We start from the raw sequence: 24,668 nt of genomic DNA, 5'->3' as shown, positions 1-24,668 counted from the left end.
TAGTTCCCTCTTGAATCTGATCTTCCAAAATTTGCCTGGATTGAACTCCATCTGCCATTTCTCCACCCCACACTCCAATCTATCTATATTCTGCTGTATTTTCTGACAGTCCCCTTCACTATCTGCTACTCCACCAATCTTTGGTGCCATCTGCAAACTTGCTAATCAGACCACCTATACCTTCCTCGAAATCATTTATGTATATCACAAGCAACAGTTGTCCCAACACAGATCCCCATGGAATACCACTGGTCAGAGTTGTCCATTTTGAGAAACTCCCTTCAAGTACTATTCTCTGTCCCCTGTTTCCCAGCCAGTTCTCTATCCATCGAGCTAGCATATCCTGGACCCATGCGACTTTACTTTCTCTATCAACCTACCATTGGGAACCTTATCAAATGCCTTACTAAAGTCCATGTATATGACGTCTACCTCCCTTCCCTCAATCAACTTTGTTACTTGCTCAAAGAATTCTATTAAATTTAAAATCATACACCAGGTTATAGTCCAGCAGGTTTAATTGGAAGCACTAGCTTTTGGAGCACCACTCCATCAGGTGGATGTGGAGTACACAATTGTAAGACACAGAATTTATAACAAAAGTTTACAATGTGATGTAACTGAAATTATACATTGAAAAATACCTTTGTTTGTTTGTTGAGTCTCTCATCTGTTAGAATGACCATGATAGTTTCACTTCTTTCTCATGTAAATCACAGAACCTTTTTTAAAAGTTACGTTCTCAGGTTAACTGTAACAATTTGTCAGCCAGATAAGATGTTGAAGGTGTTAGCCCCCTGTGTTCCCTGCCTGTGCCATAATGATAAGCCCATTTTCTTCCAAACAGGAATGGATCCTATTCCTCAGTATCTTCCCTACCACTGAGTCAGGCTCACAGGTCTTCGAGTCATAGAGATGTACAGTATGGAAACAGACCCTTCGGTTCAACCCATCCATGCCAACCAGATATCCCAATGCTATCTAGTTCTACCTGCCAGCATCCGGCCCATATCCCTCCAAACCCTTCCTATTCATATACCCATCCAAATGCCTCTTAAATGTTGCAATTGTACCAGCCTCCAACACTTCCTCTGGCAGCCACACACGTACCACCCTCTGCATGAAAATGTTACCCCTTGGGTCCCTTTTATATCTTTCCTCTCTCACCCTAAACCTGTGCCCTCTTGTTCTGGACTCCCTGACTCCAGGGAATAGACTTTGTCTATTTACCCTATCCATGCCCCTCATAATTTTGTCAACCTCTATAAGGTCACCCCTCAGCCTCCAACGCTTCAGGGAAAACAGCCCTAGCATGTTTAGCCTCTCCCCATAGCTCAAATCCTCCAACTCTGGCAACATCCTTGTAAATCTTTTCTGAACCCTTTCAAGTTTCACAACATCTTTCCGATAGGAAGGAGACCAGAATTGCACACAATATTCCAACAGTGGCCTAACCAATGTCCTGTACAGCCACAGCATGACGTCCAAACTCCTGTACTCAATACTCTATGACCAATAAAAGAAAGCCTTCTTCACTATTCTATCTACCTGCAACTCCACTTTCAAGGAGCTATGAACCTGCACTCCAAGGTCTTTGTTCAGCAATACTCCCGAGGACCTTCCCATTAACCGTATAAGTCCTGCTGAGATTTGCTTCCCAAAATGCAGCACTTCACATTTATCCGAATTAAACTCCATCTGCCACTTCTCGGTCCATAGGCCCATCTGATCAAGATCCTGTTGTAATCTGAGGTAACTCTCTTTGCTGTCCACTGCACCTCCAATTTTGGTGTCATCTGCAAACTTACTAACTGTAGCTCTTATGCTCTCATTCAAATCCTTTATATAAATGTTAAAGTAGAGGACCCAGCACCAATCCTTGTGGCACTCCACTGGTCACACGCCTTCAGTGTGAAAAACAACCCTCCACCACCGTCCTCTATCTTCTACCTTTTTTGAGCCAGTTCTGTATCCACATGGCTAGTTCTCCCTTTATTCCATGAGATCTAACCTTGCTAACCAGTCCACCATGGGGAACCTTGTTGAACCCTTACTGAAGTCCATGTAGATCAAATTTACCCCTCGGCCCTCATCAATCCTCTCTGACTACTTTATTGACTCAATTAAACTCCATCAAGTTGGTGAGACACGAGTTCCCATACACAAACCAGTGTTGACTATCCCTAATCAGTCCTTGCCTTTGCCTCCGAATTCCCTCAACAACTTGCCCTTCACCAATGTCCGGCTCACTGGTCTATAGTTCCCTGGCTTGTCTTTACCGCCCTTCTTAAACAGTGGCACTACGTTAGCCAACCTCCTGTCTTCTGGCACATCACCTGTGACTATTGATGATACAAGTATCTTAGCAAGAGTCCCAGCAATCACTTCTCTAGCTTCCCAAAGAGTTCTAGGGTACACCTGATCATGTTCTCGGGATTTATCCACTTTTGTGTTTCAAGACCTTCCACACTTCCTCCTCTGTAACATGGACATTTTGCACAGTGTCAACTTCTATTTCCCTACATTCTATATCTTCCATATCCTTTTCCACAGTAAATACTGATGCAAAATATTTGTTTAGTATTTTCCCCCATTTTCTGCGGCTCCACACAAAGGCTGCCTTACTGATCTTTGAGGGGCCCTTTTGTCCTTAATGTATTTGTAAAAACCCTTTGGATTCTCCTTAACTCTATTTGCCAAACCTATTTCCCCTTTTTGCCCTCCTGATTTCCCTCTTAAGTATACTCCTACTTTATACTCTAAGGATTCAATCGATTTATCCTGTCTATACCTTGCGTATGCTTTCTTTTTTCTTAACCAAACCCTCAATTTCTTTAGTCATCCAACATTCCCTATAGCTACCAGCCTTTTCTTTCACCCCAACAGGAATATACTTTCTCTGGATTCTCGTTATCTCATTTCTGAAGGCTTCCCATTTTCCAGCCGTCCCTTTACCTGCGAACATCTGCCCCCCAATCAGCTTTTGAAAGTTCTTGCCTAATACCGTCAAAATTGGCCTTTGTCCAATTTAGAACTTCAACTTTTAGATCTGGTCTATCCTTTTCCATCACTATTTTAAATCTCATGGCACTATGGTCGCTGGCCCCAAAGTGCTCCCCCGACTGACACCTCAGTCACCTGCCCTGACTTAGGTCAAGTTTTGCACCTTCTCTAGTAGATACATCCACATACTGAATCAGAAAATTGTCTTGTATGCATTTAAGAAATTACCAACTCCATCTGAACCCTTAACGCTATGGCAGTCCCAGTCTATTTCGGAAAGTTAAAATCCCCGACCATAACCACCCTATTATTCTTACAGATAGCTGAGTTCTCCTTACAAGTTTGTTTCTCAATTTCCCTCTGACTATCAGGGGGTCTATAATACAATCCCTATAAGGTGATCATCCCCTTATTTCTCAGTTCCACCCAAATAACTTCTCTGGCTGTATTTCCAGGAATATCCTCCCTCAGCACAGCTGTAATGCTATCCCTTATCAAAAATGCCACTCTCCCTCCTCTCTCTCCTCCCTTTCTATCCTTCCTATAGCATTTGTATCCTGAAACATTAAGCTGCCCATCCTTGAGCCATGTTTCTGTAATTATGATATCTCAGTCCCATGTTCCTAACCATGCCCTGAGTTCATCTGCCTTCCCTGTTAGGCCCCTTGCATTGAAATAAATGCAGTTTTAATTTTAGTCCTACTTTTTCCCTGCCTGCCCTGACTGTTTAACTCGTTTCTGTTCTCAACTGTACCAGTCTCTGATCTCTCTTCTCACTATCTCCCTGGGTCCCACCCCCCCACCCCCACCTAACTAGTTTAAATCCTCCCTAGCAACTCTCGCAAATCTCCCTGCCTGTATGTTAGTCCCCTTCCAATTTAGATGCAATCCATCCTTCTTGTACAGGCCACTTCTATCCCAAAAGAGATTCCAATGGTCCAAAAATCCCCATACACCAGTTCCTCAGCCATGCATTTATCTGCTCTATCCTCCTGTTCCGGTTCTCACTAGCTCTAGCACCAGGAGTAATCCAGATATTTCTACTCTCGAGGACCTCCTTTTTTAAATTTCTGCCTAACTCTCTGTAATCTCCCTTTAGAATCTCAACTTTTTCCCTTCCTATGTCATTGGTTCCCATGTGGGCAATGACCTCTTGCTGGCCACTCTTCCCCCTTGAGAACGTTCTGCATCCTCTGCGTTATCTTTGATCCTAGCACCAGGGAAGCAACACACCATTCTGATTTTTTGCTGCTGGCCACAGAAATATTTGTCTGTACCTCGGACTCGAGAGTCTCCTAACACAATTGATCTCCTGGAGCTCGACGTTCCCCTCATTGCATTAGAGCCAGTCTCTATACCAGAAACCTGGTTGTTCGTGCTACATCCCCCTGAGAATCCATCACCCCTTACGTTTTCCAAAACAGCATACTTGTTTGAAATGGGTATCGCCACAGAAGGCTCGTGCATTATGTGCCTACCTCTCTCTCCTTTCCTGGAGTTAACCCATCTATGTGACTATATCTGAGACTCCCCCTACCCTTCCTATAACTACCATCCATCACATACTGTTGTTGCAAATTCCTCATTGCTTCTAACTGTCTCTCCAACTGATCCATTCGATCTGATAAGATTCGCAACCAACAGCATTTATTGCAGTAACCCTTAAACTCTCTTTAAACTCCCATATCTGACAAGAAGCGCATATCACTCTACGAAAGGCTATTTTATTCCTTCACAATCTACAGACACAGAAAATCAGTCTTATTCCTCTACAAAACACTGTCCCAGGTTAAATGAATAGTTATGGCTTATATTTTAAGTTTAACCAAGAGACCTATCTCAAAAAACATATCCAGGAAGTACCCACTCTACTCACTAATGCATACTTTCTGTGGGTCCCACTTAAAAACAATGCACTTATCTGATTCTGTGCTGTGAACTTCACCCAAACAGTTTCTCCAAGATCAGTTGTGAACTTCGCTCTGTTAATTTTCTCAGACACACTCAGGTGTCCAGCGATACATTTAATTCCAACAGCAAAGGCAGTAACTGTGCAGGTTCACTGCTGTGTCAGTTTCTTTCTGTCTCACTGACCTCCCCATGTACTTCCTTTGTCTGTTCTTCTCCCTTTTAAAACTGCTGCTGTTCTGACTTTTTTTTTCCAAAGCTTCAAAACAATGCAATAGCATATAATACAGTAATTGCACTCCTGGAATTCAAGGTCTATAGTTACCTGGATTATCTCTGCTACCCTTCAACAAGGGGACAACATTAGCAATTCTCCAGTCCTCTGGGACCTCACCCATGTTCAGGGGTGCTGCAAATATATGTTAAGGTTCCAGCTATTTCTTTTGTTTTCCTCAGTAACCTTTGTTCGATCCCATCCGAACCTGGGGACTCGGCCACCTTAATGCCTTTTAGAATACCCAACACTTGAGCTTGACCTTGAGTAATCAAACATCTATCCGTAACCTCAACATCTGTCATATCCCTCTCCTCAGTGAATAAAGATGCAAAGTACTCGTTAAGAATCTCACTCCACACATATCTTTCCTGCTTTGGGATTTTCCTTAACCCTGTTTGCTAAAGATATTTCATGACTTCTTTTAGCCCTTTTAATTCCTCGTTTCAGATTTGGCCCTACATTCCTGAGATTCTTCCAAAGCTTTTTCTGTCTTCAGTCACCTAGACCTTATGTATGCATCCTTTTTTTTTGCCATTTCTATCCCTCATTTTCACAAGAACATGTGTCTCCTGGACTCTAATCAACCTATCTTTAAAAGCCTTCCACATATCCCTTCAACAGCTGCTCCCAATCTACATTCCCCAGCACCTGCTGAATTTTGGTATAGTTGGCTTTCCCCCAGTTTAGCACTCTTCCTTTAGGACCTCTCTCGTCTTTGTCCATGGCCATTCTAAAACTTATGGAATTGTGATCACTATCCCCAAAGTAATCCCCTATTGAAACTTTGACCACCAGGCCAACATTTCCCATTTCCCAACACCAGATCCAGTATGGCATCTTCCTGAGTTGGACTATTTACATACTGCATTCAAAACCCCTCCTTAATGCTTCTTACAAATTCTGCTCCATTTAGACCTCTAACACTAAGTGAATCCCAGTCAATGTTGGGGAAAATTAAAATCTATCACCCACCACCCTGTTGCTCCTACATCTTTTCATCTGTTTACATATTTGTCCTTCTATCTCCCATTCGCCTGTACTACAGCTCCAACATTGGTACCACACCCTTCCTATTTCTGAGCTCTTCCCACATTGCCTCACTGCTCAAGTCCTCTATAGTGCCTTCCTTCAGCACAACTGTCATATCCTCTCTGACCAGTAATGCAATTCCTCCACCCCTTTTACCTCTCTCTCTACCCTGCCTAAAATATCAATATCTGGGATATTTAGTTGCCAATCTTGCTCTTCCCTCAACCAAGTCTCAGTAATAGCAATAACATCATGCTCCCCCGGTACTAATCCAAGCCCTAAGTTCTTACCTACATTTCTTGCATTTAAAACTAATGCACCTCAGACCACTAGTCTCTTTTCGTTGATTATCTGCTCCCTGCCTACTCTCTCCCCCTTAGTCACGCTGAAGTTGCAGCAATATCCATAGTACTGTCTGTCTTCCCTCCATTGGTTGGGAGTGCTACATGTGTTTGTAGCCCTTTTTAGTCCTGACGTAGTTTCTCTTGTGTGTTTGGGTGGTTGATGTTGTAATACAGGTCCTGAATTATAATGGCACCCAACTTCCTGTTCCTTGGATGCTGCCTGACCCACTGTGTTTTTCCAGCACCACACTCTTGACTCCCTATAACAGCAAACACCCAAACATATATGAGAAGCTCCATTAGGACCCTGTTCAAAAGAGCTACAACATCTGCCGACCTACGAAGGGAAGATGAACACCTCGACGGAGTATTTGCCAAGAACTCATCTGCAGATGCTTAACATAGAGACAACCCGATGAGGAGAAGCCACGACCTGACTCACTAGCCATGTTTCCTTACATAAAAGCGTCCAGAACTGACCGCCAGACTTCTCTGACCACTGGGATTCATGACAGCCCATAAACCGAAGCCATGTTCAGACGACAACTCACCAGGACAAAAGACCCTATACCCATGTGCAAGACTAACATCATTTACTGGATTCCATGCAAAGATTGCACAAAACTCTTATATAGAGCAAACAGGCAGAACTAAATGCAATCAGTGTCCATGAACACCATCTAGCCACTAAACACCACGGCCAGCTTTCCCAGTAGCCCTATGCATAGATGACAAGGACCACAAATCCACAAGGACCCAACGAACAACCGGAAGCAGCAGAAACGGAACAAAATAAATTCCAGAAGAGACAGTACAGCAGCACCACACAGGAGGCTCCAAAGCACTGAAGATGTACGTAGGCAGGAGACGAAACATCTGCAAATCAACTTCCCAGCTCAGTGAACATACCCACAACCATGACAACTGGCACCTGAGGTACAAATCTTTACACAAACCTTGATTTATTATGCTTTTTGACACCGTTCTTAAGCTTATTATCCCAATTTTTTTAAAAAGTCATTAAACTTGAAACATCAACTCTGTTTCTCTTTCCGCAGAAGCTGCTAGACCTAATAATTTTCCCTAACATTTTCTATTTTTATTTCAGGTCTGCAGCATTTTGCAGCGACTTACATTTATGCAAGCTTGTTTCCCCATTTTCTACTCCATGCATTAAAGCTCATGATTTTGAATTCAATCGAGTCTGGCTAATGTTATCAACATTTTAAAAGGGCTTCATTTAAAATATTTTTCCTTCAAAAAAGTAATACAATTAATTCCTATGATATAAACACTTCTGCTCCGATGTTTTTGAGCCAGTATTGTTCATAATGTACTCCTCTGATCTGGCCTGACCCACCTTTATCCCTCACTTTAGGTATACATTTTCTGAGCTGTAGGGCGCTGCAAGTATGTGTTGACAACAGCATGCTGATGACAATGGGACATTTGGGATCTTGGTGAATCACAGAATCAACTTTAATCAATGGTGTTTAAAGATAGAATCCAGAACACTAGAGAAGCAGATTTGGGTAAATGTGATTTAAAGCAAGTAGTGAATGGAGAAGGAACAAAAGATTGTATTGAAAGGGAGAAGGCAATACAAAGTTAGAGATTTTAAAAATCTGCAAACTGAAGGAATGAAATTACACAATTTAAATGTTTGCCTTTTTAGCACTGCAGGAATGTAAACCTTGTAGTTAAAAAGATAATGTTGTTAAGTACTCCCCTTAACATTCTAGGATAAGTTTCATTGATTGTTAATACGTAATGTGAACTCAAGCTGATATTTCCACTTAGACTTTTTTTTTTGTTTGGCACCTTTTGAAGGAGTTCTTTTTCATTTTTGCAATTTAATAACAAGTTGGAAATTATTTTTTGCTATTCCAGCCTTGGGTGAATGTCTGTGTGGCGTTTCACATTCTCCCTGTCTCCATAGGTTTCCTCTGGGTGCTCCGGTTTCCTCCCACAATACAAAGATGTGCCGGTTGAGTGAATTGGCCATGCTAAGTTGCCCATAGTGTTCAGGGATATATAGGCTAGGTGCATTAGGCAGGGGAAATGTAGAGTAATAGTGTCGGGGAATGGGTCTGGGTAAGATACTCTTTGGAGGGTCAGTGTGGACTTGTTGGCCCAAATGGCTTGTCCCCACACTGTAGGGATTCTATGAAGTGTAAAATCTGAACAATACAAAAATATCCAAATTCTAGCTACATAATTCAAATTTCTTTCGAGTCTCCTTTATAGTATTTCAAAAATTTCAGGTTTTACTGTGTTACCTAAATCAAAACCATTGCAATCCTTGTAGTGAAGGTACTTCTACAGTGTTGGAGAAAGGAAGTTCCAGTATTTTGACCCAATGATTATGATTGCAAACTTTAATTCATCAGAAAAAAGTGTTGATATTTTTATTATAACCTGGCACTCAACTTAAAAACCTAAAATATGACTGGTACCGTTGCTGCAACATCTATGATGCACTGGTAATTTATAGTTGGGCAAAAATCCTTAATTTTAAGCAAGTTGCAAGGTAGTTTCTATTTAGGTGTTGGTATATGTGCTTTAGAATGGTGTTGCAATTCCTCACCTTTCACTTTGAACGCAGATACCAAGTTGTGTGTGTGGCCTTATTTCAAGTGTTGGTGAATCGGGAACAATCTAAGATGAACTGTTCTGTTTCATACAAATGTCTTTGATAGTAAAAACTTAATTCTGCAGCAAAATATGGGGGAAAGAAGGGAAGCAGAGTACTGTGGAGGCTAGAATTCTGAAACAAATAGACTCTTGGCAAAACGCAGCATTATGAAGAAGTCATATTGCACTCCAAGTTAAATCTGTTAATCTCTCCACAGATGCTGCTAGACCAAATATAGTAAATAGTTGATTTTTGGGAGCAATGGAAAGGAAAGATGAAGCATGTTAAACTTGCCTGTTTTTTTAAAAAAAATCAATTATTCTAAAGCCTATAAAATGCTAAAGGAAAATATCTTTGCATGAATATCTTGCAGAACTTTGCTGTCATTGCTTTTCTTCTCTTGTAGGTATGTGTATGTGATGGGAATACAGGAAAGGAATGAAAAGCTATTCTATAGGGTTCTGCTTGACAACATTGAAGAGTTGTTACCAATTGTTTATACCCCAACAGTAGGCTTAGCCTGTTTACAGTATGGACACATCTTTAGAAGGCCAAAGTAAGTCAAAATCTCACACCCAGCTAATCAACATTGTATAGAGTTTTGTTTTCTGAATTACTTTATCCTTGCATTCAAACATAATAGTCAAGGCTGAAGCCTATTAGCATATAATTTCATCATTGTTAGAGCATTGCTTGTTTACAGTAATTGCAAACATTTAATTTCAACCAAAGCTATTGCCATCTTAAAATAATGTACTGTCTGAAATGATATTATGCACACTTGTCCTTTTTGGTAATGGGCTGGCCTGGACAGGCTACAACTTTTTTTAGCTGTGTTTTTTTACCTTGAGTGCAAGAAATGTGCTGGTAGAATTTTTCTGATATGAGAAACCTGTGGAAGACTTGAATTTTGTCAGCTGAATTGCTCAGAAAAGAAGTGAAACAGAAAATCTAGCCTTTTAAACCATTTTCTGATGCTTTTGGTGTCAGATAGGAAGTACAACCTGCTGAATTGTTTAAAATTTTAAACTTTTTAAGGAAATGACTAAGCATCTTCTCGTGCTGTGGTCTGTTTGAAATGTTATGCACATCTTCATTTTTTTTTAAAAGGGCCTTTTAAGCTTGAAAACATTTGTCAGTAGAAATCAATAGAAACGTTTTTTTTAAGCACCCAAGTCTTTTCGTGTTCTATTACCTGATTTTTGCTGAATGCTTCTTTCAAGTGGTAAATCGGAATGTTTCATGGAAGGTTTCTGTCTGAGCTTCAACAAGTAATCTCAAACAAATTCTCTGCTCATCTCATCATATGCGCACTGTGCGTTTTATGATGCTGCGCTTGTGCTATCTTGCATTGGAAGTACTTGGCACTGCTGCCACTTCCAAGTGCTTATGCCTGAAACATCAATTCTCCTGCATCTTGAATGCTGCCTGATATGTTGTACTTTTCCAGCGCGACACTTTTTTGACTCTGATCTCCAGCATCTGCAGTCCTCACTTTCTCTTATATTTTAAAGCCAACTGTGCAGCAGCTCACCTCTGTCTGACATAAATATTGCTTCACAATACATGGGAGTTGTACATGGCAAAGTTGATTTGAAGAGCACAAGTGGAAATAGAAGCTCAGTCTTTCAAAAATATGGTGATTTTACATTATCACTGATTTGAAACAGAGTTGCAAGAATCAAGCTGCATACCAGGTTAGAACTCTGTCCAAGGGAGTGCTTTTTTTTCTGATGCCCAGTCTAATACAACAGCTTGTCAATTTTTCATTGGCACATCACATGTTGGTATGCCCACAAACAGCTTAAAAATGTTGATCTTTATTGAGTGATGGGAAAAGCAACACAAAAAAAAGCTAGGAATAAACAGGGGCTGCTTGCCTTTCAACCAACAGCAAATCTACAGTAACCTAATTATCACGTCACCTAATCCACATCTATTGGAAGCTGGTGTGAACTAAGTCCTGTGTCTGGTCCGCTATGCTCTGTCATGCAGAAGATTGTTTCTTGTGATTAACATCCTAATCATTTTAGGAGGACTGCTACTACTACTCCCAGCTCTTCAGCATCCACCACATCCTCTCTGGCTTCAGTTGTGCAGTGTACATCATGCAACAATAATATTAGTCTGGAGTGTATTTTTTAATTAACAAGTTGTGATCTGGAATGTAGTATCTGAACGGGAGTGGATCTAGATTCAGTAGTAATTTTCAAACAGGACCTGGATAAATACTTTAGATAATAGTTCAAAGATTCTCAAGATAACAACATTAGTTGTGAAAATAATTGGATGGAATATAGAGATGTTTTTACAGTACAGTCCATATCTAGGGGCTATTAATGTCATTAATAAATATAATAAAAATAGTAGGAACAAACCTCTCAGTGAATGTGAAACAAACCTATTTTTGATGTCAATAACCTTTTAACATGAATCTTGCTAAGAACATGAAGGAGAAGGATACTGTGAAGCGGTAAGGTAGAATACGGAAGTGATTTATGTAGATACTAGCAACATAGCCTGTTTCTTTGAGGCAAATGCCATGAAAGAATGGTATGTTTGCCTGTACCTACATTACAGGAAATTTTTGCTCAAATGTCTCAACTACATTGTAGGAAATATTTGCTCAAGATATTGGAGTGCACAGGAAAATCTTAAATGCTGTGAGGTGTTTTAATGTCAGAACCAGGACTGGACTGATATTTTCCTTTTCCCTGATTATTCAGGTGTCCATTAAGTCAATTTTGCAAATTTTCATTATCTTTTAAATTTGCAAGTAATACCCCCAATGGAAAGGAAAAATTACATTTTGTGATGGACGTGCGGATTGTTTGTTTGGTTGACAAATGGATTTGGATTGACAAATGTGTTTCCATGGGAGATGTATCAGTTAATGGCACTTAACTATGAAGCTTTACTTGCATTTAACTCCAGTTAAGGCATTATCCTCAGATGAATCAGAGGATGCCTGACACCTCGTTTAAATTAAACAGACAGTGTGTAAGTATGTTCGTCTCTTCCTCCTTTCTGCCTTTTTATGAAATGTAACTTCCAGCACATGAAAATGGGTTTGACCTTCAACCGACTGACCATTGGTTGTTGGTGTAATTCTTCACATGCTCAGGATAATTTAGTAAATGTTGTTAATTGTGAGATCATATATAATATTATATGCCATGTTTCATGTTTTGCAAGTGCAAGCTGAATAGGTACGGTACTGACCAGGAAGGGAAATGTGATCCATTATTGGTCAGTGTGGGTTACGTACCTGACATCACAGCAGCACAAAAATACATGAATAATATTGCTCACTCTCATAGTAGGCTGAAGATCTTTTTCACTTAAGTGTCCTGTTAGCAATAACCACGATTTGTGTTGCTGCTGCATAGTAGCAATGTGACATAACTTAATCTTTTGCTCAAACGTTTGAGGTACATTCTAGCATAATTTGTATAAACTAGGCACCTTTTTAGGACCGAAAGTGATAACCTTGGATCTGTGAATGAGGTTGTGTGATACACAATGAGAACATATCTGATAAAACCAACATTATCCCACAGGATGAGTCTTGTGCATCTTATTGCTTCAATAAGCCTGCATGGTGAACAAATGGCTCAGACCTTCTTTACAAATTTATCTAATAAAGCCAATTTAGTAGCACTTAAATTTGTAGGAATCCCAATGGTGTATCCTGGTCATAAAAGTAGAGGTTTGGTATCCAGTTCTAAAGAACCCCTGACCAATTTTTCAACAAGGATATGAAGAAATTAGAGCTTATTTCACTGTGCCACTTAAAAGATGAATTTGAATGCAGAATAGAATGTAAGACAATTGTTACATATGACTGCGAATTCCAATATAGCAAACATTTCATCACCTATCGGAAATATGTAAAGAGTAGGAGGTTGGGTGTAATTCCATCAAAGACATCTCTCATGGTTGCGAACAAATTTATCTGAGGAAACTGTACAAAGTGGGGATGCTTTGGCAGCACCTTCAATTTGGGCATATCCAGGGAGAATAAAGTATCTCAGATGTTTGAGCAATATGTGAAACAGTTTCACACTGTTACTACACAGTAGCGTTTAGTACTATCAGGATGTTGCTGTTGAACCAAAAGACATTCTACCTATCTCTCAAATGAGTGACAATGCGATGCTAAGTAAATAGGCTGTATGCCCCTATGATTGGTCATATCAAACAGCATTTCCTTATCATTGTTCACAGCAAACAAATTACTGAGTATGCAACTAGCTCTACTTGCAAAACTTAGAAACTTGTTCAACTTTTTATGTGATTCTGTGATTGAACTGTATTTGTGAAATAATTGAGTATGCAAAGAATTAGGCTGACAACTGTTTATTAGTCAGGCTTGCAAAATGTTGCACTTCTATTTACTGGAAGCTATACATAGTGCCCTGGTCTTTGTAGGCATAACAAACATATGCACACAATTTCAAATCAAAAAAAATAGGTAACTGCCAGTTTCTAGTTCATTTCTCAGGCGAATGCCTTCACAAATCAGTAAATTGGCCTTAATTAAAATTTAAACAAAGCTTGGCTGTTAACTGTCAGCTATCATTAACTGCATTGTCCATTGCAATACTCTTCGAATCGGCACACAATTGCCAACCAATTTAGCACTGTCCACTCACTCAATATAATTATTGTTTTCCCTTTGGCATTTCTTGTAAATTGTTTTGATTGAAAAACAGATTTCATTTTTCAGCAATATCCAAGTTTGTACGACAAAACAACTTGGCATCTTTTCAAAAATAATTTTTGTATGTTCATTTTTCTTTCACATTACCACAGGGGCGTGTTTATTTCCATCATGGACAAAGGTCATGTTAGATCAATTCTTGACAACTGGCCAGATACAAATGTAAAGGTAAATAATAAATAGTATATTAAAGTTACAGCTGGTAGTATGTCTGGTGCATTTTAATGTTTGAACGCTGCAGTAATATTTTTTGCCTGATATCTCTTGGGCATTTATTACTGGACAGAATCCAAGTTGAGGGAATTAGATATTTCCTTAAATAATAGATGAGGAACTTATATCAATTAGAGTCCTTATTTTCTTCCTGGTTCCCAGTTCTTGAGACTCCTCATCTTCAGCTTAAGAAATGAAGTGCTAACTCAGTCTAACTGATCAGGAATGTTTTGCTGATTTCAAATTGTTTTGGAATTGTATAAATGAAGCCAGAACCATGGGTCTTAGGATGGATGGCATTTTTGTTTTGCCCCGCATGATGCAGTCAAATCTGTGTTCTCTGTTTGGAAGGGCTATACTTGAAAGATGCACATTAAGTTGGGAGAGAGAATACAGTAGTTCTTTTGATCTGGACAGAGAGTTGAGTCTTTGGTCAGAACAAGGAACAAGTGGCATGGTCGGAAGAAATGGGTTTGTCTTTCCTAACGTTAATCTAGAGGCATAGAAGATTGTCAGCAGTGGGAGTAGGAGTAGATTAGACAATAGACAATAGACAATAGATGCAGGAGTAGGCCATTCAGCCCTTCGAGCCTGCACCGCCATTCAATATGGGTGGGGTGGGGGGGGGGGCGGAACGTAGGATATGGAAATCTTTCTCAGTCTTGGAAAGCATGGGAACAGTCATTGTCCAGCATGGATTTAAATGTTTGTAGAACAGTTTATAAGGAGGAAGAAATGAGAGTTTTGTGTGTTGGTAGATAGATGGAGCAGGGCTGGAAATTGAAGTCACAAAAGATGAAGAATCAGTACAAAGGCTGACTGGGAAAAAAAAAGGAAAGATACGGTTTTTTGAGGGCAAACATACAGCTGCTAGGGTTGTAAACAAAAAGGAAATGTAATGCAGCAATGTAAGTTTCTTGGAAACTGAGATTGCCATTGTGTTGCACCTGATCTTGAAGTTGCTGATGTTCAAATTATTGCTCAGCATGGTGTCCTACTCAAAACTGTATATCTGAAAGTGGGAGATAAGGACTATTGAGGTGCTTGTTATTATGTATGTGCTAATGCTAATGTCTTTGCTCTCCTTCATGTTTAAATTTATCTCAAGTTCAATAATCTGTGCTACAGGAAGGACATTATATATAATCAGTTTGTTTTGTATCCTTCTGCTGCTGCTCTGCATTCTAGATTGCTAGAATGCTGCTATATTGTTGTAGAATATTCCAATACTGTTGCCTCCTTTGCATTTGCAAGTTTTGCCTATACTTGTAACTAAATGTAGCTCAGGTGTCCAGAAATATGGGAAGTCAAATTCAGCTCACACAATAATTTACCTGTTACATTATTCATAAATGTCAAAGACTTTGATTTGAAGGCATGTAGAAGAGATTCCTTGTACAGGATTGTAACTTGTTTAATTTTATTTCTTATCCTAGGCTGTAGTTGTAACAGATGGAGAACGGATATTGGGACTTGGCGATCTAGGTGTTTATGGGATGGGGATACCAGTTGGAAAGATGTGCCTATATACAACTTGTGCTGGAATTGATCCCCATAGTTGTCTTCCTGTTTGTATTGATGTGGGCACTGACAATGAGGTAACTGTATAAATTATTCTAATTGTACATTTATATATTTGCATAAGATATACTACTGGACTAAATGACACTTCGCTTGATTCCTCAAAATCAAATTTTAAACAATGCATTTTATTTAATAATGCTTTAAATTTTTAAACACAGACTTTCAATCCAAGACATGGGTCCCATGTGCTTCCGCGTACTCTTGATTTGCAAATCTCCACATTTCCCCTCTCAACCCTCCATTATCATAAATTATTCAATTCACCAGAAGGCTAGTTCCAAGTTTCAAGTGAGGCCCATCCCAGCAGAATAGCTCCCTTCTATCTGAGTCCTAGTGTCATATCCCCATCCCACCCTCCCCAATCTTCATGTAACCCCTTGACCTTATTTAACCTATGCCAGTTTGCCTATGGCTCAGATATTAATCAAGAGATAACCTCTGCTTTTTAATTTAGCTCCTAACTGTTTAAAATCTTTCAGCAAAGCCTGCTTTCTAGTCTGTCAGCGTCACAGAGTCATAAAGATGTACAGCGTGGAAATAGACCCTTTGGTCCAACTCATCCACGCCAATTTAATATCCTAAATTAATCTAATCCCATTGCCAGCATCTGGCCCATATCCCCTCTAAGCCCTTCCTATTCGTGTACTGATCCAGGTGCCTTTTAAATGTTGTAGTTGTACCAGCCACCTCCACGTCCTCTGGCAGCCCATTTTATACACATACCACCTTCTGTGTGAAAACGTTGCTCCTTAGGTCCCTTTTCTATCTTTCCCCTCTCACTTTAAACCTATGCCCTCTAGTTTTGAAATCCCCTACCCTGGGGAAAAGACCTTGACTATTCACCATGCCCCCTCATGATTTTATAACTTTCTATAAGGTCAGCCCTCAGCCTCCCAGCCTATTCAGCCTGTCCCTATAGCTCAAACCTGCCAACCCTGGCATCATCCTTGTAAATCTTTTCTGAACCCTTTCAAGTTTCACAACATCCTTCCTATAGCAGGGAGACCAGAACTGAATGCAGTATTCCAAAAGTGGCCTAACTGAGATACCAAACACCACCTTCAGTACCCTGTCTACTTGTGACTTTACTTTCAAGGAACTATGAACCTGTATTCCAAAGTCTTTGTTCAGCAATACTCCCCAGGACCTTACCATTAAATGTACAAGTCCTGCCTTGATCTGCCTTGCCAAAGTGCATCACCTCACATATATCTCAATTAAACTCCACCTGTCACTTCTCAGCCCAACATCACATCTGATCAATGTTGTTGGTACCAATGTGGAATGAAAACTACTAGATCGTTCCACTCCCTCTCCCCTTTTAGAAATTTTCTTTCTCATTTGAAATGTATTGATTGTGTGTATTCTGAAATATGATATTAAATGTCTACCACATCTGCATTTCTATTTGAGCTATCCCTTAGCCTAACTTGCTAGTTTAGTCTTGCTACTCAATTTTCATGCCCCCAATATTGCCCTTATTTAAATTTAAAATGCTAGACTTGGCCCTAGTCTTTTCTCCCTCAGATTGAATGCACAATCATTTTACAATCACTGCGACCTAAAGTCAGCTTTTACTGCAAGGTCACTCATTAGTCCCATCTTATTGCACTGTATCAGTCCAATCAGCCACAGTTGGATCTGGAATGTATAGGTCTTAAAGACACTAACCTAAAAACATTTGTTCATCTAATTTTTTTTCCTGTCTGTAGGTAAGTGAAAATATCCCATGACTACTCCTATACTTTTCTGATAAACTCCCATTATCTTTTCCTTACAAGTGATTTTTGGCCATTATTGTTTCTCATCTCCACCCAAACTTGAATCTCCTCTCTATTGTGCCAGTATCCATTAATTAATACTACCCATTATTAAGAGTCATTACTCAACCTTTTATCCTAGCTTTTTGTCCTTCCTAAATGTTCTTCCTTTCAGTATACAGGTCTCAGTCAGTCATCCTGCAACCATGTACCTGTAGCAGCTATCTGATCTACTTTATTTCAGTTTGCTCCATCAGTTCATCTGATTTAAGAATATGCATGTAGCATTCAAGATTTGTCCTTTTTTATTATTTTGTAACTTCTCACCCTGTCTGCTGATTCACTGATTTATGTTCTTACCTTTTCCTGTTACAGTCTGATTATTGGTTTCATTTTAGTGACTTACTCACATTTGTTATCTCTACTTTTCCAATAGTATAGCTCCCACTTTCTTCTGTGTTCCATACACTGGACTTTATATCTACCATACCAGTCATTTGGCCATGCATTGATTTCTACAGTTTTAGTTGCCCTTTGCCAATTTGCATGTTAGTCAGGTAATACTGCAGACACAATTATCAATGAACTTCTTATTTTGTTGCCTAGCTTCTCATAGTGCCTATGCAGAACATCTTTGCTTATGTTGTCTCATTCATCAACTTCTGACTCCACCTCATCAGCATCATTCACTGGGTCTTCCCCCTACCACTTCAATTCCCTCTCCCACCCTGAGCAGAGGTCTCCACCCTTGGCAATTGGCAGATGATACTGTCTCTTGAATGCTCTTCTTGCTGTAGAGGGCAGTGTCACTCTTCTCTCACTATACTATCAGTTCTGTGATGTTAATTCTTTTAATTGCTGTTTTGCCACTTTCCAACAATTATCCACTCCTCACCATCCCCAAAAAACATTATGGTAAAATTCTGAATGGCTATATATATATCTCTATATGTGTGTATTTCTATTGCACTCCTGCCTCCTTTGCTCATTTTCTTGAGCTCTGTCCTGGCTGAAAGGTGTGACAAAAGTGGAGAGTGAATTCGCTTTGTAGAGGCTGTCATTTCTAGTTTCGTTGAGAATGGAAGTAATGCTCATTACTTTTTTAATTAAAGCTGCATTATTTAATTGAGTAATTTTGTGCCTGTTCCATAAAATATGTGCGATGTGCTCCAGAATACATCTTCCCGTTGCTCAAATGTGATATATTTTCCTCTTTGCAGATGCTATTGAAAGATCCTTTTTACATGGGTCTTTACCAGAAGAGAGACCGTTCACAGCATTATGATGAACTTATTGATGAATTTATGGAAGCAATTGTAAACAAGTTAGTAAATCTGCCTTCTGACTGGCTTTTGTGTAGAGACTTAATTTCACAAGGAAAATAAACCTTAAAGGGAAAATTATTGTGAAGCATTTATCCTCTGTATTTTGGTCCAGGCATTGGCATTTATGTTAAATGTTATGGTCTTGTTGGGAGCCAAACTGAGTTTTGTATTTTGGGTCAGCTAACACTTAATAGAGCTGTGGAGGATACGTGGCACAGTGGTGGGACCTGGGTTTGTTTCTAAACTTGGGAAACTGTGTGGAGCTTTTCTCCCTGGGTCTGGGTAGAATACTCTTCAAAGGGTCCATGCAGGTTTGATGGGCTGAATGGCTTTTCGTTTGCAGTGTCGGATTCTACAATTCAAAGAAATGAGATCTGTAATCACAAATCTTTTTTTAATATTGTCCCACAATTTGTTAATTTCACACTATAATAGAACTGAGAACTTAATTTTATTAAACTTATTTGTAATTTTATTAAAATTATATAACACAAGTGAACACTGAATTATTGCCAAAATGAAAATTGCAGCTTGCTTCTTAGTCAGCTTTCCACACAGGTGCCCATCTCTCTTCCATGTAAAATGGAGCAATATATGCAAGTTCTGAAGAAGGATCACTGGACTTAAAGCATTAACTAGTTTCTCCAATAATTTCTGTGTTTGTTTGTACCATATGCAATTCTTGATTATTAAGGGGGTCAAGGGTTACAGGGAGAAGGCGGGAGAATGGGATTAAGGAACATGTCAGCAATAATTGAATGGTGGAGCAGACCTGATGGGCTGAAACAAACAGAATTTGACCAATATCTTATGGTCTTAATATTGAGTCAGTAAGATCTTAACTTAACAAGGGCCATTAATAGAATTGCTATGATGGCCATTGATTGATGTTCTATGGGAGTTTCCCTTTATCTTCAACACCTACTTCACCTTAAAAGGTGATACTTTCTCAAGTAACTAGGTTTTACGGATTCAAATATACTGGACAGTAATGCAGATAGTTTGTGAGTGCAAATAATATGGGAGATGAAATAAACTATGGAGAAAATTCAGTACAGTTTAAACTCTGGGTGAACAAGTAGAAAACTACTAATTTAAATAATGAGGTACTTGGAAGTATTCGGAGAGATGGATGTGCATAATTGACAGTTGAGATGCAGGTTTGGCAAACAATTGGGAAAATTAATGGTACCTTTCACTTGCAGTTTTAAGTGGATTGCTGAGGTCGTTCCTGAAATATCATGACCAGTTCTGGTCTGCTTATCCGAGAAAGGATTGCTTGCCAATGGGAATGCAACTATGTTTCTCTTAACTAAAAGGGTTAAGATTCTATAGGCTTTCCCTATTGAGTGGATGCTGTGATTTTGAATGGTGGAAATTGGATAATTAAGTGAAAGAAAAGTTTCTGCAGGGCTTTGGACATAGGTAAGATGGACTTGTTAAACTGCTGTTAAAACTAATTGGCACTGGCACAGGTTAACCTCTTTCTGTAACCATTCTGTGACTCAATGATCATCTCACATAGCCTGCTCCTTTTAATTCTTGAGTTTGTATGAATTGTGCAGCCTGGGTATTCTGGTATATAGTTTTATCTTTGTTTCACCATTGGAAGCTATCAGCTAAGTGAAATTGATATCCAGTTATTGCATGTTTTAGCAGTTTTCAAAGACTATTAATCTACTCCAATAGGATGACATTGATTAGACTGAAGTATAAAAACTACCACACACTAGTGCCGCTGACCAGTCTTTCATGGCGTTGCATCCCTATGGTGATTTCCAAGAACAGTGAAGTTATCAACCTCTTACCCCTCCAAACCTGCCATGCCCAACCCTTCAACTCCTGTTCCTACAAAGAAATTTCTTAACTAATAAAAGACACACACACACACACACACACACACTAATGGTTTCTATCTTGGACAGTTCTTCATTTTAGTTGTATCATTGTAGGAGGCTGATGAGGGTTCTAAGCACTTCAGTAAGAAGGGAAAAATTTTTAAGAACCAAGATCTTTGCTAATACAACTCAAACAAGATTTAAACCAATGATCATTTTTATAAAAATTTACATGGGGCTACCAAATATTAAGCAGTTTAACCAAATAAGCTTATATCATAGAGAGTACAATCGATGCAATCTATATTAATTTTCTAATGATACACTGGGTAAACTAAGCTGAAGTTCAGTATCCATCTCCCTTTGACTACCTATGACTAAAATTTTAATGATCCAACCAGATCCAGAAAAAGAATTGCAATCACTTATCTTAGATGTTTGCTGATCCTTTTATTTCTTAATCTCTCATTTAATACATATCCAGCTGTGATTCTAAATAGTTTATTTTTCTTCCAAGTTTTGTTCCTTTCCATCATGCTTTTTAAATGACCACTCTTTGCACTTTAGTCAGGCTAGTGAGTGTAGATATCATCGTTTAGATGTCTTTAATCTAGGATTGATACAGACCACTTTGTAGCCGTATGGGAGAATAACAGTCAATTTTACTATGTTGTTTATGGAGATATACCAACTGTGCACCAACCAAGGATTGAACCAGATATCTTCAGATAAAACTGAATATTTTGCAGTTGAACAGATATAAAATAATCTTAATTGTTTTTGCAGCTTTATGCTTTGACTGACAGAATCTAGCTGTCTACAAATGTATTGTTTTTTTTTTCATTTAAATGCAGGTATGGTCGCAATACCCTTATTCAATTTGAAGATTTTGGGAATCAAAATGCCTTCAGATTTTTGAGGAAATATCAAAATAAATATTGTACGTTTAATGATGATATTCAAGGTAAGTTCGAGCACGATCCTGACAACTGTAAACTGTTTTTTAATCTTAAAATAGCTAACCTCTCAAACTTCAACATGCACATAACTGAACCATAAACACCGACACAAGTGACAAACACGAGATAATGATGTACAGAAGAACCTCAATTATCCGAACAAGATCCCGATGGTTTGTTCAATTATGTTATTCAGCATTCAATTATCTGAGCAAACTACTCCCTGTCCATTAATCAAAGTTCTTCTGTAAATGTAAAATGCTGATGAGAAATGTTCTATGGAATGTATAGATTACAGGTTTTGGGGTCAGTGTTGGTACAATAAAATGTTAAAATGATGGTATCAAATAATTGAGAATTGAAGGAAAATATTTTGACTAGCATCCCAATGAACTAGTTTTACCCAAGGGATGTTAACATCCCTTGTAGTTGGAAGTATCCTAATTTACAGTCTAAGGTTGAATGGTCAGGATATTTGATAGGGATAGTGATTTTTGTTGGGGACAGTGGCATTCAAAACAAGGGACTAGAGAATAATTGAACAGAATGATAGCTGTAAAAGTATCATGGCGAAGGGCAAGAGCCAAACTTTGTGTACTTGAAAGTATAGATATAATTGACTTGGGAGAGGCTTCCAATAGTAAATGCACAAAGAAATGGAATTGGAAGAGAACTATAGGTTGCAAGTGGGGAGTGATGACCTAGTGGGAGTCACTGGACTTGCAATCCAGAAACATATTTAATGTTATGTGAAATAGAGTTTGAATCCCATGACAGCAGATGGTGAAATTTGAATTCAATAAAAATGATTGTCAATTGTCACAAAAAAACCTATCTGGCTCACTAATCTCCTTTTTCAGGAAGGAAAACTGGGGGGGCCTATAAGTGATTCCAGACCCGCAATAATGCGGCTGATTCTCAACAGCCTTCTGAAATGGCCTAGTGAGCCTTGCAGTTGTATTGACTGCTAAAATGAATGAAACCAGACAGACTACTTGGCATCATCCTCGCCACCAGAAACAACTGCCAAGTCAGCCTGTACAGTTGTTGTCCTGTTAGCACCCAATTTGGCAGAGCTGTCTCTCAGACTAGTTGAGCAACAGCCCGACAGTCATAATCTCAGAATTCTACCTTGCACACAATGTTGCACACAACATCAATGTTCCACTGGGAGGGCAAGCACAGTAAAGGTGGTAGCACAGAGGAAGCTGCCCCCTGTGTCCTCAACATTGATTCTGGACCTGTGAAAGTCACATGACATCAAACTGAAGAGCTGTGTTGTCAGCAGACTTATTGAAATTGACACTGTTTTAGGATAGTGTCACTGTTTTAGGATAGTGTCTTGGAGTTCAGAAGATTGAAACACAAAATTCTGAAGCATATTGATAAGGTAGATGTGCAAAGGGTGTTTCCTGAGTTTAGATCAGTGTGGTGCTGGAAAAGCGCAGCAGGTCAGGCAGCATCTGAGTAGTACGTTTTGGGCAAAAGCCCTTCATCAGGAATAGAGCAGCAGAGCAACTCTGGTTTCCAGCACCTGCAGTCCTCACTTTTTCCTAAAGGGTGTTTCCTGTTATTGCATAATCTCGAACTGCTATTACTTTAAAAATTAGTAGTCACTCATTTATAAAAGACTTGGCAAAATATTTTGGTCATGAGTCTTTGGAATTCTCTCCCTGAAACATTGGTGAAGGCAGAAACCTTCAATGTATTTAAGGCAAAGGTAAATTCTTGTCAAGCAGAGGGTTGAAAGGTCATCAGGCTGTTAAGATCAGTGATTCTGATAGCACTGACTTTGACAGTTGAGCAGTAGTTTGGAGATTCTTGGTTTAGCATTTAACTGATAAGAGTTTGTTCATATTCTTTCAACAGTTGGCCAGATTGATTCCTTGTTTTCAGTAATCAGAGGAAAACTTTATTTTTTTTTATCCAAGCACACAGTGATGTATAGTGGAAGCTGTGAGCTGTGACGCTTCATAGTGAGTGGAGCTGAACTGCAAGCTAGTACACTAACGTGACAACAATGTAGCACACAGAAGCCAGGTGATTTTTCTTGTTTTTAACCCTGTTTTGTCTTTCTGGAAACAAAACATATCCTCAGCCCAGAATGGCTTTTCAACTCCCATTACGCACAACCTTTAATACAATCCACAAGAGATCACAGTTCTGTTCTTTCAGTCAAATCTGTACACTTGAACTGCCACTGTCTGAAGTTCCTTTGTTACTTTATGGGTAAGACTGATTTGATTCCCTCAAAACATTGTGTAATCCACATAGGAATTTGAGAGAAACACTGAACATACATACAAAAATTGAAATAGCTGGAAAAAGTCAGCATGCGTGGAGAGAGAGAAATCAATGTTAATGTTTCAGGTCCAGTGGCCCTTCTTCAGAATGGATCTTGAATTTTCATTCTTGGCCATTGCTTTTTAGGTGAAAGATACAAACGTACTTAAATGTTTAATATATCCATATATAATTCATGGTAATGATTTTTCATAACAATCAAATGTTGCAACGAACTAAGGTATCATATGTACCTTTGGGAGAAGCCATTTTGGTAATATGTTAGGCTTGAAACATTTTTTGGAAGAATTCCAAAATTGAAGTCCAAGAAGGATGAACACACTTTGGGGAAATAACGTAGAGTTACATGTGCAGATACTAGAGTCAGAGTGGATAAAGATTGGAGCTAGAAAAAGCACAGCAGGTCAAACAGCATCAGAGACGGGACGTTTCAGGTTGGAACTTCCTGATGAAACACTAATTCCCCTTCTCCTCTGATGCTGCTTGACCAGCTGTGCTTTCACCAGCTCCACTCTTTATCCAAAATGGCAACATATGCAACTTTTGGAGAGGGAATGAAGGTTATAGATCATTGAAACGCAGAATCCCTACAGTGTGGAAAGAAGTCATTTGGCTCATCGAATCTGCACTGACCGTCTGAAGATCAACCCACAGCCCCACCCCCTGCCCGATCCCTTTAACCCTGCATTTACCATGGCAAACCCACCTTGCCTGCACATTTCTAGACAATACTAGGCAATTTAGCATGGTCAAACTATTTATTCTG

At 39.2% G+C, this 24,668-nt stretch overlaps 1 protein-coding gene across 1 annotated transcript in view; it reads left to right on the top strand.

Annotated features, from left to right (window-relative positions):
* The window catches only part of me2 (malic enzyme 2, NAD(+)-dependent, mitochondrial), a 99,298-nt gene that overhangs the window by 15,295 nt on the left and 59,335 nt on the right, over nt 1-24,668 (top strand). The window contains exons 4-8 of the mRNA XM_072574281.1: nt 9,603-9,752; nt 14,012-14,087; nt 15,569-15,730; nt 18,697-18,800; nt 21,494-21,603. Coding sequence (XP_072430382.1) covers nt 9,603-9,752; nt 14,012-14,087; nt 15,569-15,730; nt 18,697-18,800; nt 21,494-21,603 — 602 coding nt within the window. The remainder of the gene's footprint in view (nt 1-9,602; nt 9,753-14,011; nt 14,088-15,568; nt 15,731-18,696; nt 18,801-21,493; nt 21,604-24,668) is intronic.

This window comes from Chiloscyllium punctatum, chromosome 1 (assembly GCF_047496795.1).
Source record: "Chiloscyllium punctatum isolate Juve2018m chromosome 1, sChiPun1.3, whole genome shotgun sequence".
NCBI lineage: Eukaryota > Metazoa > Chordata > Chondrichthyes > Orectolobiformes > Hemiscylliidae > Chiloscyllium > Chiloscyllium punctatum.
Note: the sequence above shows the minus strand (reverse complement) of the source record. Positions and strands in the feature narration are given on the sequence as shown.